The sequence below is a fragment of the Pristiophorus japonicus genome, chromosome 13, assembly GCF_044704955.1.
Source record: "Pristiophorus japonicus isolate sPriJap1 chromosome 13, sPriJap1.hap1, whole genome shotgun sequence".
NCBI lineage: Eukaryota > Metazoa > Chordata > Chondrichthyes > Pristiophoridae > Pristiophorus > Pristiophorus japonicus.
The window spans coordinates 32,049,468-32,066,686 of NC_091989.1; the positions used below are offsets into that span (position 1 = coordinate 32,049,468).

Here is a 17,219-nt window from a genome sequence, read left to right on the forward strand (position 1 = left end):
GCAGGTACAAAAAGGTTAATGTGGAGGATGACGCAGCTAGTGGAGATGCATTGAATTTGGCTGATGACCTTCATAGCCCTTGCCAGCCATTATCCCACGGGAAATCTTCAGACCAATTCACACTATCTAACTGATTAGTGGTTAAATTAATTAATGTTAGCTGATCTCAGCTGGGCTTCCATTTGGTTTGCTCTTGGCAACTCCACGGCAATGAGTTAGGTGCAATGTTGCTGTTGGTCACAGGGGAGTGACTGACAATGTTTCTTCATTGCATGAACTTGGGTTGGATGATTTATCATTCAGTGCAGACTATTCCCAATCTCATTTTCTACAGCTAGTGAAACGTGTCTAATCATGTGTAATGTTTCCATCAGTCACTTTCCTTTACCAAATAAGAAGCCATAAATTTGGAGTCGGTTAAAATGCTCATAAATTATTTAAATTTTAAACAAATATGATTAAATTATCATGGGCTTATTTTAGACCACGAAGTCATAATAAAGTAATTACAGTGCAAAGCTCTCCTGCCAAGCAGATAACTCACACAAGGTCAAGTTTACAGTTACCTGACACTCTGCCAGAAACAAAAATCAACTTTGCAGTTTAAAATTTACGGTAAATAATTCTTTTGAAATGATTTATTCTTTTTCAAATCACACTGAAGCAGGCTTATGACTTAATAAAGAAATTATTTAAGAGCAGACTCAATAACCTTTGAACTACATTAATTTGAAAATGGCGGATGTGTGCTGGATGGGACAATATGACACGAGCCATCTTCTGAGGTGGTATTTCACCTCCAGTGAATCTGGCACAGAGAAAATGGATGAAAATCTTGATGTTCTTGAGGAAATTGAGATGCAGGACTGGACTTTCCTCCGCCATGTTGCCCTAAAGTATCAGCAGAGGGAAATCCGGGTGGCACACCTATCTTCACCGCAACCTGCCAGAAGAGGGTTATAGTCGCCCCTGGAGCCGCAGTGGAAGATCCACTGACTTCCCTTTTGCAGGGAGAGAAGTGGCAGTGGATACTTGTCCAACTCCTTGGGCCCAAGAACATTCCTTGTTTAGGCATCGGCTGTGCCTTTCCTCCGCAGAGAAACAGCTCCACTACGGAGAAGTGTGTCAGAGCAGTGGGTGGAAGTTCTGCCTTAACATTCCTCTGCCGGGAGCAGGTAAATCCAGCAGCTAGTCCGAGTCTGTTTCCTAGTAAATTGAAATCCAGAGCGTTGGGTGGTTCTGAATTTAGAAATCATATAGTAATTTCTGGGTAAACAATATTTCTTTATTAGAGTATTCTTCCACTGCTGGAGTTGAATCACATTATGTGCAATTTAGAGGAAACTCTGAGTTAGAAATCTTCTGAGGCATGCGTGGTTTCAGTGGGTTTGCTGGTGTTGCTGCATGCAAGGAAAAAATATATACATACATCAATCTCATCATCTCTTCAATAGGCAAATGAAACAATCCATAAAAAAGAAGGCAGCTATATTATTATGGTCAATATAGGATGATGACTGGCAGTGAGATAGAGGCAGTAATTGAATTTAGGGGTTGTAAAGATGTCATCAACTGGACCAGTCAAGTATCAGAGGAATCCATAATTCAGTTATTTTCTTGTAAATGGCAATTTTTTTTCATTCCTTGTGAAACATACGAGGCTGTGTTTTAAGTTGTTTACAGCCGCTGGCCGTAGCAGTATTGTTGTTCAGTGGTGGGGAGTGACTAACAGAAATAAAGACACAGGCAGCAAAGACTGATATTGGGTCTCAAGGCATACTGCATCATGTGACTGCTGCTATAATAATACAAAGTTATTTGTGATAATGTGATCCAGGCTCTCTCCTGATAGATGGGCGATGTGGATCCTGTTTTTAACACAGAGGGAGATGTTATGTCTGTCATGCACTTATGAATGACCCTACGAGGCAATGTGTTGTATTCAAACTGTAGTGACGTTGGTCCTTTATTCGTAACTCCAGAGTGAGGCAGCCACATGGTTACCCTTTTATACAGCCCCTGCCACCAGGGCAGGAAACCCCAGTCTCCACCAGTTGCACCCTCTAGTGGTGCCAGCATAGTATATACACAGTGTAAACCTTATTGATAGTACATCAGGTAAACAAGTCTCCATCTTATGCAACTATACAGTGACTACACAGAGAGTATATCTATGGTCTGCATATATAACATCACTCTCCTCCCAAGTCTTTTGTGCCAATTACCTTTGCACTATGTGCTCTGGCTTAGCTCTCCCCAGACTTAAGTGCCAATAGCCCTTGCACCTTGGCTGTGCTTTGGCTTGGCTCTCTCCCTGTTAACCCCCAAGTCCTTTTGCCACAACGTTGGATAGTGGTTACCAGTTTGGATGGTTTGATGATGCAGTGGCAGTTGCAGTGGGTTCAGGGTGTGATCCATGCGTATGTCCATGACAACATACATCCATTTTCCCTCCCACAGCGAGATCATGCAGCAAGCCCGATACATTAACATACAGGATCAGACACAGTGCAAGTACAAAGAAAGGAAGAAAAAAAGCATCTTTTACAGTTTGTATCATGACACCTTGGTTCAGTGACTTACATTCGTTACGTTTTACGGTCGTGCGCCAGGATTGGGTAGATTGCATTTATGGTCCAGGCATGGTCAGTACTGAGGTAGCAGTACAGGTATGCGAAGACGCAGGTTCCAGAGCAACCGGACAGGGTCCTAGTCATCTGATGGCAGCGCTGCGCCCCCTTCCCAGCGGGGTGGGCTTGGTTCGCTCACCTTGCCAGGACTCAGGGCCTATGCCGTTGCCTAGTGGTGGGCAGAGCCACAGATGTGTGTGGCCTCCCTGTCCTCCTTTGAGGGCTGCAGAATCTTCTGCCAGCTCTCTAATGGTGTTGGGAACCTGGCTGTTCCAGGTCCTGTTTGGGGAACTCGTTGGTTCTGACCTTTCGCTCCCGGACATGGCCGAGATAGCGACTGGGTCTGGGGGCTGCGCCGTCTCCACCCGGGTGTTGGGCAACGGTGGCCGACTGTGCGTATTAGTGCCGTTTTTGTTTCCAGGGCCGTGGCGAATAGTGCCATCGGGTGCCTGCAGCGTGGGATAGACCTGGGGCAGGGCATCAGGATCAGTGCCTTCACCCTCCTGAGGTCGATGGCCTATAACTTGTAGGGACACCTGGGGCAGGGCATCAGGATCAGCGCCTTTACCCTCCCGAATTCGCTCGTTTGCTCCTTTTGAGGACACTCTATTCCCGACATCTCGCAGCAACACTTTGCTCTTTACATTAGGAATAGTACCGACATCTCGCAACAACATCTTGTTCACAATCTTAATCGGTTCGTTACATTGATTGCCATGCATACAATGTCTTTTTAAGTTCAGTTGGTTGCAAGTCTCCTTTAAGAGAACCCTGCTGGCTTTACCTCAATCAAGTCCTTTGTTAGACACCACGTGTTGATCCCTCAGCGTTGCACCTCGTGGTAAGGCCACGGCCATCTTTTTTTTCAGCCACGCTGCACCTTGCTGCAGCAGGGACACTATCTTGCCTCGGTCCTCAGGGTCAACTGCCTTGATCCTTCTCTCCCGCGAATTTGCCACAAAACCTGGAAGAGTGCCTGTGAATTCGATCTTCCTCCCCAGGAGTCCTGCCACTGGAGCCGGGAAGGTACTTTTAGATTGTTGCGGTTGGATCATTGCCACGTAGTCATGATAGATGGTCTGTGCCTCAGGTGCTGCGCTGGTCTGTTCTCTGGTGCCTGGCCCAAGCGAAGGTGAGGTTTTGCTCTGCCTCTGAGCACGGGGGACATCGATTGCTGGAGTGAAGAGGTCTTCCTATTTCCACTGAATCTTCCCTGTCCACCTTCTTCCGAGTAGCGTTGGACCATCACCCGCAACAATCCACAGAGGTAACTTGTGCACCACGCCATTATGGATTACACTCACATCTGTACTACCAAGGACTGGGATCAGCTCCTGATGTAGGTGCGCAACTTTTCCTGTACTGGAACCAGCTCGGGTCTTTTTTCATTCCATAGCCTCTCAAAGGCATCTTGACTCATCACTGACTGGCTCGTTCCCGTGTCCACTTCCATGAAGACTGGAACGCCGTTTATCTTGACTTCCATCTTCACTGGAGGACAATCGGTGGTGCAGGTATACACTTCTTCTTGGGGCTGAGTTGCCTCTCTGGCCAAATCGTCATACTGGATTCAAAGTCATCTACCGACTCCTCTGGTAGACGGTAAGTCGTATTTCTTTTACACATACGCTGGAGGTGGCCCTTCGTGTTACAGGCTTTGCATATGTACTCAGCAAACCGACACTGGTGAGCCCTATGGTTTCCTCCGCAACGCCAGCATGGTGCTACTCGACTAGCACCCCTCGGCGGACTCTGAGTTCTGGAACCCTGGGGTCTGTGCTCTCTGCCCTGGGCAGAGCCACGTTGTACAGTCTTGCCTGTGAAAGGCATCATTCTGTGTACAGTACTTGCCAGGTTTAAGTCCACAGGATGAATAATTTGCTTGGTGCTGCAGGTCGAGGTCATGAACGCTTGACTGATGCTGATGGCCTTCTGCAGGTTGACTGTGGTGTCGGCAGATAATAGCTTGTGAAGGAGGCTCTCGTGGCCAATTCCCATAACGAAGATGTCTCGCAATGCTTCGTTGAGGTGCGCGCCGAAATCACACGGTGCCGCAAGTCTCCTGAGGTCGGCAGCATATTTTGCAATCTCCTGGCCCTCAGGTCTGCGGTGAGTGTAGAATCTGTGCCTGGCCGTGAGGATGCTCTGTTTTGGTTTTAGTTGGTCACGAATTCGTTCAGTCAGCTCATCGTATGTCTTATCCTTGGCTTTCGTGGGTGCCAGCAAGTCCCTGACGAGGCGGTAGACCTCGGGCCCACAACTGGTCAGCAGTATAGCCTTGCGCTTCTCCGCCAATGTGTCCGTCTCCCCTGCCAGGTCGTTTACCACAAAATATTGCTCGCGCCTTTGCATGAAGGCATCCCAATCATCCCCCACTGCGAAGTCTTTTAATGTGCCAAAGGTAGCCATAATCGCATGAAAGTCCGTATTCTCATCGTCAGTTGTTATGTCTGTAATGCACTTATGAATGACTCCACGAGGCAATATGTTGTACTCAAACTGTAGTGACCTTGGTCCTTTATTCGTAACTCCAGAGTGAGGCAGCCGCTTAGTGGCTACCCTTTTATACAGCCCCTGCCACCAGGGCAGGAAACCTTGGTCTCCACCAGTTGCACCCTCTAGTGGTGCTAGCATAGTATACACACTGTGTAAATCTTACTGATAGTACATCAGGTAAACACGTCTCCATCTTATGCAACTATACAGTGACTACACAGAGAGTATATCTATAGTCTGCATATATAACAGGAGACACAGACTACAGTTAGCACTGATTATGCAAAACATCACAGATATATGCATAATTTTCTGGACAAAAGGAAAATTCAAAAGATTTATCTCTAGGAACTGAATGATGCGGTGGGTTAGCATGGCTTCCATTTCCTTGCTTCTTACTGTCCAAAAAATGGAAGCTGGTTAGCGTTCTTAAAGTTCTCACAGCAATCATTGTTATGAATAAAAATCATGAAAATGGCCTTTGGCAAGTGGCTGGGCACCCAACATTTACAGTAGACACTCTACATCTTTAATAGTGAAAGCTCCACTGTCTCCTGCTATGACCATGCATATTATATTTGTTGTTTCTGTTAGCACATGTTTTAAAAGAAATTGCATTAGAAGTGATTGCTACAAAGAATGCTTTCATGGCCATATTTCGGTTGCAGACAAGAAGACAAATTCCACCTTCCTCAAAGGAAATTAGGATAAAGCGTTTATGCATGAGCCTCTTGAAACACCAATGTTCTTCCTGCAAGGACAACAGGGCAGTTCTGGACTATTTGGACTTCGTTATTAAAATTCCAGTATGGCAGGAAACTCTAGTTGGCTACAATTCCTGTCACAGCATAAAGTTGCATGCGCTGTGAGGGTTAATGTCTTACCCGACTACAGTATACTCCTATCAGTCACCTGAGTACTCATGTTTAGTGTAGAAGCAAGTCATCCTCGACCCTGAGGGACTGCCTATGATGATGATGATACTCCAATCCCACTAAAGTATGATCCACCTCAATAACCGATGATAACCCAAGGAAGTTGAGACATTACAACCTTGAAGGCCTGAATTATTAAGAGTTGCATATTGTTTATACTCAAACCTCAATTTATCAACAAAGTATATCCTTTCATGTTTGTACACAGTAATGATTTCCATGTAAAATATATTGATCGCATGGATAATATGACTGGTCAGAAAAAGAGAGTTAAAAAGTTACATCCATTACATGTCAAATGCCACAATTCAAATGTAAAGCGTCAAAGGCATAAAAAAATAGAAAAAAAAACAATAATTTCCCACTCTTTGTTTTAGCCTGGCCTTTTCCCAGGTGAAGAAGCAGGGGATTTACAAGTAGTTTCCAATCTGAGGAAACTTCCCTCAATAATTAGCTGCTAATTGATGATAGGATGTGCCTATTTAGACCACTTCCCCAAAGAGAGTATGTGAACAGTGGCCTGACTAGGTTAAGCACCTCTCCATTTTAGCAGCTTAACATCACAACCATGTCCCAGATCCCAGACTACACATGTGAGCATACCAGCGAGTTAGTACAGGGCCATTGAAAATCTGAAGGCGTGAGGATAATTTTGTTCCAAATTACTTTCATATGACTATTATTTTGTAAATCAATTTTTGTGTTCATCAAAATAAGGAATTTTAATGCTGGGAATGGAACAATTTCCATTTTGGACATCTGTTGTCAGACGCCTCCAGTTTAGGTATAACACGGTTGGATGGAGAGTAAAGTTCAGCCCCAACAATGTACTTCATCCCCAATCTCAACATATGTTACTGCATCCATTTTTTCATTTCCCACAACACTCAACTTGCAGCCTCTCTGAGATTGCCATTTAGTCCCAAAATAAGACAGCTTTATGCATTTGGGTCTATGGGTTTAGGCAGACCAAAATTAATTTCACAAAGGGCCTGAGCAACTAACAGGAAAAGAAGACGTTTATCAATCAGTCTGGTTTGGATTTGAATCTTTAGCCCAGAGGTGAAAGGTCAGTGACTAACCTGTTGCAAAATCCAGTCACTCGCTTTATTTTATTTTAAAAGTTCTGCCTTTATCTTCATCCTAACAATTTTGCACACTAAATGCTTTTTTTTTTGCCTTTGCCGCAGTTTCACCGGAGATTCCAAAACAAGCTCGAGCATGCGCTATGTCGAAACCCAGTCCATGCAGATCGGGGCCTCGTATATGCTGCAGTTCAGCCTGGTGATGGGCTGTGGGAAGTCTTTTACTCTGCACGTGGACAACCAAATCAGACTGGAGTACTCCACAAACCATGGCCTGACCTGGCATCTTGTACAGGAGGTAAATATGAAAGCAAGTTTATATAAAGTTTTGGACTTGCCTAGTGCTAAATATGCATAAGAATATAAGAACATAAGAAATAGGAGCAGGTCATATGGCTCCTCAAGCCTGCTCTGCCATTTAATACGATCATGGTTGATCCGATCATGGACTCAGGTCCACTTCCCCGCCCGCTCCACATAACCCCTTATTCCCTTATCGTTTAAGGAACTGTCTATTTCTGTCTTAAATTTATCCAATGTCCCAGCTTCCACAACTCTCTGAGGCAGTGAATTCCACAGATCCACAACCCTCTGAGAGCAGAAATTTCTCCTCATCTCAGTTTTAAATGGGCGGCCCCTCTAGTTCTAGTCTCCCCTATCAGTGGAAATATCCTCCCTGCATCCATCTTGTCAAGCCCCCTCAATAAGATCACTTCTCATTCTTCTGAATTCCAATTCTTCTGAGGCCAAACCTACTCAACCTTTCCTCATAAGTCAATCCCTTCATCTCCAGAATCAACCTAGTGAATCTTCTCTGAACTGCCTCCAAAGCAAGTATATCCTTACGTAAATATGGAAACCAAAACTGCACGCAGTATTCCAATACCCTGTATAACTATAGCAAGACTTCCCTGCTTTTATACTCCATCCCCTTTGCAATAAAGGCCAAGATTCCATTGGCCTTTCTGATCACTTGCTGTACCTGCATATTAACCTTTTGTGTTTCATGCACAAGTACCCCCAGGTCCCGCTGTACTGCAGCACTTTGCAATCTTTCTCCATTTAAATAATAACTAGCTCTTTGATTTTTTTCTGCCAAAGTGCATGACCTCACACTTTCCAACATTATACTCCATCTGCCAAATTTTTGCCCAGTCACTTAGCCTGTCTATGTCCTTTTGCAGATTTTTTGTGTCCTCCTCACACATTGCTTTTCCTCCCATCTTTGTATCGTCAGCAAACTTGGCTACGTTACACTCGGTCCCTTCCTCCAAGTCATTAATATCGATTGTAAATAGTTGGGGTCCCAGCACTGATTCCTGCAGCACCCCACTGGTTACTGATTGCCATGCCGAGAGTGAACCATTTATCCCGACTCTCTGTTTTCTGTTCGTTAGCCAATCCTCTATCCGTGCTAATATATTACCCCCAACCCAATGAACTTTTTCTTGTGCAGTAACCTTTTATGTGGCACCTTGTCAAATGTCTTCTGGAAGTCCAAATACACCATATCCACTGGTTACCCTTTATCCACCCTGTTCATTACATCCTCAAAGAATTCTAGCAAATTTGTCAAACATGACTTCCTCTTCATAAATCCATGCTGACTCTACCTGATCGAATTTTGCTTTTCCAAATGTCCTGCTACTATTTCTTTAATCATGGACTCCAACATCTTCCCAACCACAGATGTTAGGCTAACTGGTCTATAGTTTCCTGCTTTTTGTCTGCTTCCTTTTTTAAATAGGGGCGCTACATTTGCAGTTTTCCAATCTGCTGGGACCTCCCCAGAATCCAGGGAATTTTGGTAAATTACAGTGCATCCATAATCCCTGTCGCTGCTTCTCTTAAGACCCTAGGATGCAAGCCATCAGGTCCAGGGGATTTATCTGCATTTAGTCCCATTATCTTACTGAGTACTACCTCCTTAGTGATTGTGATTGTGTTAAGTTCCTACCCCCCTATAGCCTCTTGACTATCCACTAATGGAATATTGTTAGTGTCCTCTACCATAAAGACTGATGCAAAATATTTGTTCAGAGATATAGCCAGGAACTCGTAGCTTATGCTAACGTACAAAGATACAAAAATGACAGGCAGGTACAGACCAGCTGGTCCAACGAGTCTGTTCCATAAAGTCACGTTACAATTAAGCATCATGACTCCAATGCTTCCCCCCACCATCCTTCTGCTATCGTGCAATGATTTGTTGCTTCATTAGATTAGTTGCTTCATTATAACCAAATGAAAGTCAAAAATATTAAATTCTTCAAAGAAATCATGAAATGTTAAATTCAGCACTCCTGTGTTCGAAGAGAGTGAATCAGAGAATCGAGGTTGCAGTTCTAACTTGATCTCCTGCCAATGTTCCCTTTGAGTGTGCTCACTATTGACAGCTCTGAACTTACTCTGCTCTTAACTAGATTCATTCCTGTTATTGCTCAAACTAACTACATTTTAACTTTTAATTTTTTTACAACAATCTATTCTAATGGGCTCCACAAGCATTTAGTTCAATGTTAAATGTTGCAAAAATTGTGCTATTGGACAAATTTTCTGCAAAATTGGATGAGAAAATGTGCAGACAGCTGGCCGTTTTCTTGTAGTCTACCAATGAAAAGTTGATGCTGTACAGTGTCTTGAATATTGAGGCCCTGGTTTGTATCTCAGTGCCATTTCAATTTTGAGACTTGTGCCAATCTTGCTACAAATTATGTTTAGTGAAAAAATGTTTACAATTTGCATTAATTTTCCCTGTCAGTCCCACACCTCGCTCTGTGGTGTGTTTGGCGTTGTGAATTTGTGCAGTCGTTATTTCACATTGCATCCTGGTGGCATGATCTGCAATGTGACATCAAAAATGTGTTTATAAAGAACAAGAGCCTTGCTTGTGGTTTTATTTAAACTAACACTTTCAAGTTACTTTGCTCAGCTTCCTGCTTAGGTCCTTACTGTACAGGTTTATGGGCATCAGAATAGTTTTATTTAGTTTTAAACTCAGTTTTGATTTTTAAAGTTACCAATTCCATCTTCTCAGCCTGTGAAGATTTTATTTTTCATATCCAAATTTGATTCTTCCAACTGAAATTGATGCAAATGCACAACAGGAGGAGATAGGGAACAGTAGCATAGTGGTTAAACTATGGGACTAGTAATCCAGAAGGATGGACTAATGATCCAGAGATACAAGTTCAAATCCCACCACGGCAGCTGTGGAATTTAAGTTCTGTTAATTAAATAAAAATCTGGAATAAAAAGCTAGTCATCATAGGCAGTCCCTCGGAATCGAGGAAGACTTGCTTCCACTCAGAATGAGTCCTTAGGTGGCTGAACAGTCCAATGCGAGAGCCACAGTCCCTGCCACAGGTGGGACAGACAATTGTTGAGGGTAAGAGAGGGTGGGACAGGTTTGCCGCATGTTCCTTCCGCATGCACTCGCCGATGAGTCTCGAGGCGCTTGGCACCCTCCCGGATCCTCCGCCTCCACCCAGGGCAGTCTTCGGCCAGGGCCTCCCAGGAGTCAGTGGGGATGCTGCACTTTACCAGGGAGGCTTTGAGGGCGAGTATCAGCAATGTGGTTGACTATTAACTGTCCTCTGAAATGGCCGAGCACGCCACTCAGTTGTAAAAAAAAACACTACAAGAAACAATAAGAAGAATAAAACCTCCTCACCAAGGGAGATAAATTGGGAGAGCTGTCTCACAGACTAGTCAAGCAACAGGCTGACAGTCATACTCACAGAATCATACCTTTCAGCCAATGTCCCAAACTACTCCATCACCATCACTGGGTATGCCCTGTCCCACTGGCTTGAGCAATAACAGGAATGAACTTAGTTAAGAGTAGAATAAGTTCAGAGCTGTCAATAGTGAGCACACTCGAAGGGAACATTGACAGGAGATCGCGTTTAACAGCAATCTCGATTCTCTAACTCACACTCTTAGAACACAGACCCACCAGAGGTAGCGGCACAGTGGTATATGGGAGAGAGGGGGTGGCCCTGGAAGTCCTCAACATTGACTCTGGACTCCATGAAGTCTTATAGCTTAAGGTCAAGCATGGGCAAGGAAACCTCCTGCTGATTACCACCTACTGCCCTCCCTCAGCTGATGAAATCAGTACTCCTCCATGTTGAGCACCACTTGGAAAAAGCACTGAGGATAGCAAGGGCGATGAATGTACTCTGGGTTGGGGACTTCAATGTCCATCACCAAGAGTGGCTCGGTAGCACCACTACTGACCGAGCTGGCCGAGTCCTGAAGGACATAACTGCCAGACTGGGCCTGCAACAGGTGGCGAGAGAACCAACATGAGGGAAAAACCTACTTGATCTCATCCTCACCAATCTACCTGTCGCAGATGCATCTGTCCATGACAGCATTGGTAGCAGTGACCACCGCTCAGTCCTTGTGGAGATGAAGTCCCATCTTCACACTGAAGGCATCTTCCATCATGTTGTGTGACACTATCACTGTGCTAAATGGGATAGATTCAGAACAGATCTAGCAGCTCAAAACTGGGCATCCATGAGGTGCTGTGGGCCATCAGTAGCAGCAGAATTGTATTCCACCACAATCTGTAACCTCATGGCCCGGCGTAATCCTCACACTATCGTTACCATCAAGCCAGGGGACCAGACCTGGTTCAATGAGGAGTGCAGAAGCTCATGCTAGGAGCAGCACCAGGAGTACATTTCAATTCAGGATGACCGCTGCAGATATCCCAAATGTGGCTGACTAGGAGACCATTCTCGCAATCTTGTTGAAAATCTTACAGAATTGTGATTTTGAAAATGATGCGTGCTTTATTCCTGAACACGCAGCTTTTTGTTGTAGCTGTGTACTTTCTACAGTAAATACAAAAAAAAATCTGATCATGGTTAAAAATCACCTCGAAACAGGGATTTTATGATCTAGCACCCCGTCTTTAAAAAAAAATAGAATTGTAAGAAACAGATGGAGCTGAGCCTGCTTAACCAGACCAAACTCAGTTTTGGCTTAGTAATTCTGAATCTACACTAATCTATTGCTTCCAAAACTGTTCAGTTGCAGTCTATTAACAGGCAGATGTGCAATTTAAAAGTGTGGTATTCTTGATATTTTCTGGATTGACCTGTTTCCCTGCAGGAATGTTTTCCCAGCATGCCTAGTTGCCAGGAGTTCACCTCTGCCAGTGTTTATCACTCCTCTGAGTTCTCACAGTGGAAGAGAGTAACTGTGTCCCTGCCACAGAAAACATGGTAAGAAAATCATTGCAGACATTAATCCTTGGGAATGGGCCAAATGTAAGATGAATCATTGTCTTCCCACCAACTGTCTCTTCTCATAAATCTGCAGAATGTGAAATGAAAGACTCTAGGTAACTGTAATTGGCTCCTCCCCAACCTGTGACTATCGTTTTAATTATTTTAACAGCTGTTATCGACTCAAATGAATTTTTAATCTATGTAATAGCCATAAAATGTTTTAACAGGTTTCTGTTTAACATTGATTGAATAAGCCCAATTCTTCCCTATCTCGTTAATGCATTCAAACTGCAACGAACACTGGTATTTAAACATGTTCAAGTATGTCAGAAGGGATTTGTTAATCTGAGCACCAATTTCATTAAACATTTGCAGGACATTTGATGAAACCTGCTGCATTAAGCCTGCCATTTTTTTCCAATCATATTAAGTATCAAGTGCAGCTTAGACAAATTACATTTGTTATTGCTTTATGAAAATGAATTTGTCTTTATGGGTAGATATTTGCATATCACCAGTACTGATGAGATGCAGGCAGCTGTCAGGGACCGTTTCTTTTTACAAACGCAGAGTAATTACCACATTTGCGTTTTGGAATATAAATATTAAATTGTTATTACATTATCTGGTTCTTGACAGGGAAGAGCTTGTTCCAACATTCACTTATAATCAACTGAACTTTCTAAATGGTTGACCTTGAAAACCAATCTGGGGTGATGCGACGATTGTAACATATCTTGGCTGCCTTAAAGTCAATAATCTAAAAGTTCGATTCAGACCACAAGGGAGTGTAGAAAACGACACAAGAGTCTCAGAAAAAGCTTGCAATCTTGGAAGCAGCACACATCTCGCAGGAAGACCGGACTTCGCCTCCCCTCAACAAATATACGGGCTAAATAATGTAATCAGAGTGGCATTTTCTACTGTTGATGACTAATGCAGTATAAATCTACAGACACTAAATGCAGTATTTGACCAAAACGGGAGTTGCTGATACAATAAACCAATATTTTCCATATTCAGCCAATGCAGTTCGGGATCAACAAAACAGCTGGGATTCATTTTATTGAGCTTTAACCTCCTTGATCATAGTATTTTGGGCTTGATTATGATCAGGGGAAAGTTTATTAGAGTCGGAGGCTTATTATAGTCAAATATTTGTACACAGATTCCTAATAGGATGCAGATTAGATTCCCCTCGCCACTGACTTCCGCACTTCAGCTGCACTGTAGAGCAGAGTCACTGAGCAACATTAATATGCTTTGTGTAAATTTACAGTATTCTTTGTATAAAATATATATTTTTGAAAATGAGTGTTTGGTCCTAATCATTTCTTTGTAGCCTCCTCTCCGGAAGGTGCTAACTCATGTTTGGGTACAATTCCAAGGGTAGTGGCTGCCCTTTGGCACCTTACCCAAGTGACCGTTCTTTATGTAGGAACCTAGACAGTGAATATTGGCAGGGTCGTCAATTGTCTTGTTCTTACAGTCAAGCACCGCCCTGTCCACACGTCCAGTCTGGATCGGCCAATAACGATCAAGACCAGGAACTACGGCAGATTCTCCCCTCTCTAGCTCAGGAGACTCAGGCCAACCGTAGCGCCTATGCTGCCATCAGCTAAAACAACACAGAACAGGAAACGAACCTGAGATCGTCTATCCTGCACGGTTCAGTTACCTTTACCAACTGAGCTATTTGGGAGTTATAAATCTTTCTTTCATCTGATCTCCAGCATTCTTTATAGTGATACAACCAAGTTCCTCAGATCTATTAGTCTCCATATCATTAGAGGTTATTTCACACATCATTTTAGATAAGTAAATTCTTAAGACTAACCTACTTTTTAAAAACTTATTCAGGTCAAGTGCTACACGTTTCCGCTGGAGCCAGAGTTACTATGTGGCTCAGGATGAATGGGCATTAGATGATATTTATATTGGTCAACAGTGTCCTGAGATGTGTAGTGGCCATGGCTGGTGTCACAATGGACTATGCAAGTATGTGGATGTAGTAATATACAACTATTGACTGGTCAGTATATCTGTAAATATAGGAGCAGGAGTATATCATTCAGTCCCTTGAGCCTGTTCCGCCATTCAATTCGATCATGAATGATCTGTACCTCAGCTCCATTTTATCCACCTTTGATCCATATCCCTGGATACCCTTAGCTAATAAAGTGTTGAACACAGGATTCTAGAAATGATCAAGACATTTTTAGTACTTGACGTCAAAGTAAAGTCTATGAAGGGGTAAATTCTACACCGGAATGGATGGGTTTGGTGGACTGAATGTTTTTATCTCGCTCCATATTTTGCTATGTTTAGTTACACACTTGATTGCATCTGTATCCCAACAGGCAGTAATTTATATTTATGACCTTAAAATCCCAACAAGCATTTGTTTCATCATCCCTTTATGATAACTTAAGCTAAAATGTGGCTTATAGACACAGTGTAGAACTGCATAATCACAATACAATGCCTGAGAATGGTCATTTCTTTCCTGAAAGATGTGATGCAGGTTATCATGGATCTACCTGTAAGCCAGAGGCCCTGTTGCCCTCCACAGTGACGTGTGACTTTGAGAATGAGGCTGTGATGAAGAATGATTGGCTGGAAGTCATTGGTGGGCAAATTGTTAAACCGGAGCAAGGCTGCGGAGTCATTTCCTCAGGTTCATCTCTCTATTTCTCAGAGGTATGAGTCACTCTTCATCCGATACAAGCTGAACCAGTGTCAGTTGAAAGAAAAGCGGCTTTAGCGCCACGTGGGGATTTGTGCTCCTTGTGCGCTTTGTTGAAAATAATAAATGAAGATAAACAACTTCTAGGTCCCTCGAAGGCTTAGTTGTTTACAGCAGTAACCTAAGCCTAACCGAAGCTAAACCGGCTCTAGCTCAGATCCCTGGGGGATGAAATCCAGCCCCCTGAAAAGGCCTCTTACTGCCGGAAAGCGGTGGCCAAGGGGTGGAGTCCAGTGGCCGCCAATTTGGAGTCCGATGGCTGCCGCCAGCGAAATTCACCTCTGTGCTTTTTCCCGTGGTCCCCGATGCTGCCGACCCACCCAAGTGCGTCATCAAAGAGCACACCGCCCATCTCCCGCACCGCCACCGAAATTTACCTACAAAAATCTTTGGGTCGCTGAACGATGCCCTCGACAGCTTTTTCTGTCGGTGCACTGTTTTTTTTTCCGTGTGTGCGACATGGCTGTGCGGCGGCCATTCAAGGGGAGGGCGCACTGCCGCGGCCGCCATTTTTTTTTAATCAGCCGACTGCCAGGTCGGCCCGACAATTATGCCTCCAGGTTTGGCTGGGCCACCAACAGGCAGCCTGGCACCTCCTCTGGCCCGGCCAAAACCCTCCCTGTTGGCCCAGTGGACTTAACTAAAATAATCGCAGAGCTTGCAGAGGCTCTCCCTGTTAAGTGAAGGGGGGAGACGGAGTGACGCACACGTGGAATGACGTCATCAGCGCCAGGCCGATGACTGACAGCGGCGGAGACTCTATCCCACCTCCACTTCCGCCCCTCCAGTGTGCTCTCACCGCCTGTACTTCTGCCCCCATTATGACCGACTTCCGGTCCGCTCCAAAAAAAATGATAAAGAGCTGAATTTCGTGCAGGAGGCCACCTCACCCACAGCAGCGGTGGAAACACATCACAAGCGGTAGGTGCGCCCTGTTTAGGGTGTCGCTGAATTTCTACCTCCTGGCGTGTTGCTGAGTTGGCTGATCTCAGCCAGGCAGCAATGGGCATCCCTGACCCGGGCTAAGCAGGAGGAACATCACCCAGGATGTACACTCTCGCAAGCCTTCCTGTAAAGTGTGGGTGTGGAAAAATCAAGTGAGGATACGAGGAAGCTGGACTATTGTTGCCAAGCACCAGTCGCACCCGATAGTCACTATCGAAACTCACACGTGAAGGATAATCACTGGACTGAGGTGCTGGGGGTGCGGGGTGGGGGGGGGGAGCAGGTGCCCATAGATCCAAACTCAGTTTTTTTGAGACAGGAGGAGAGAAAGTCTGGCTGTGGGCTCCAGTCCAAGATGACAGTTTGTTTTCTCTTTCATGTTTTTCACCCTCCACATTTCCCCAGCAGTTCCTGCGTATGCTGTTGATTGCAAGGACAATGTTAAATAAAAGGCATATCAGATACTGTAACATTAAAACCTTGTCACATTTGCTTGTTCGTCCAGAATGGGAAAAGACAGCTGGTCAGCTGGGACCTGGACACCCAATGGGTAGACTTTATCCAGTTCTACGTTCGGATTGGAGGGAACACAGGCTCCTGTAACATGCCCGACAGCAGAGAGGAGGGTGTCTTATTGCAGTACAGCAACAATGCTGGTATAACCTGGCACCTGCTTTCAGAAATGTACTTTTCTGACTTCAATCAACCCAGGTACGACTTGGGGAGGGAACAAATACTTACCAGTGCCATGTTTTACATAGGATTACATAGGATATACACACAGAAACAGGCCATTCGGTCCAACCAGTCCATGCTGGCGTTTATGCTCCACTCGAGCCTCCTCCTGTCTTTCCTCATCTAAATCTATCAGCATAACCCTCGATTCCCTTCTCCTCCATATGCTTGTTCAGCCTCCCCTTAAATGCGTCTATACTATTCGCTTCAACCACTCCCTGTGGTAGCGAGTTCCACATTCTCACCACTCTCTGGGCAATGACGTTTCTTCTGAATTCCCTATTGGAATTCTTGGTGAGTCAGTTAAACACACACTGAGGGTGAACTCGGGTACTGATGCACCAAGCAGCACAAAGTTGCTCTTCAAAGGTGCTTTCACCAGATTTACCATCGAAATATCA

At 44.4% G+C, this 17,219-nt stretch overlaps 1 protein-coding gene across 1 annotated transcript in view; it reads left to right on the forward strand.

The window, feature by feature from the left end:
- The window catches only part of LOC139277976 (reelin-like), a 411,305-nt gene that overhangs the window by 255,241 nt on the left and 138,845 nt on the right, over window positions 1–17,219 (forward strand). The window contains exons 21-25 of the mRNA XM_070896619.1: window positions 7,252–7,444; window positions 12,274–12,386; window positions 14,253–14,390; window positions 14,906–15,092; window positions 16,589–16,794. Of these exons, the coding sequence (XP_070752720.1) occupies window positions 7,252–7,444; window positions 12,274–12,386; window positions 14,253–14,390; window positions 14,906–15,092; window positions 16,589–16,794 (837 nt within the window). The remainder of the gene's footprint in view (window positions 1–7,251; window positions 7,445–12,273; window positions 12,387–14,252; window positions 14,391–14,905; window positions 15,093–16,588; window positions 16,795–17,219) is intronic.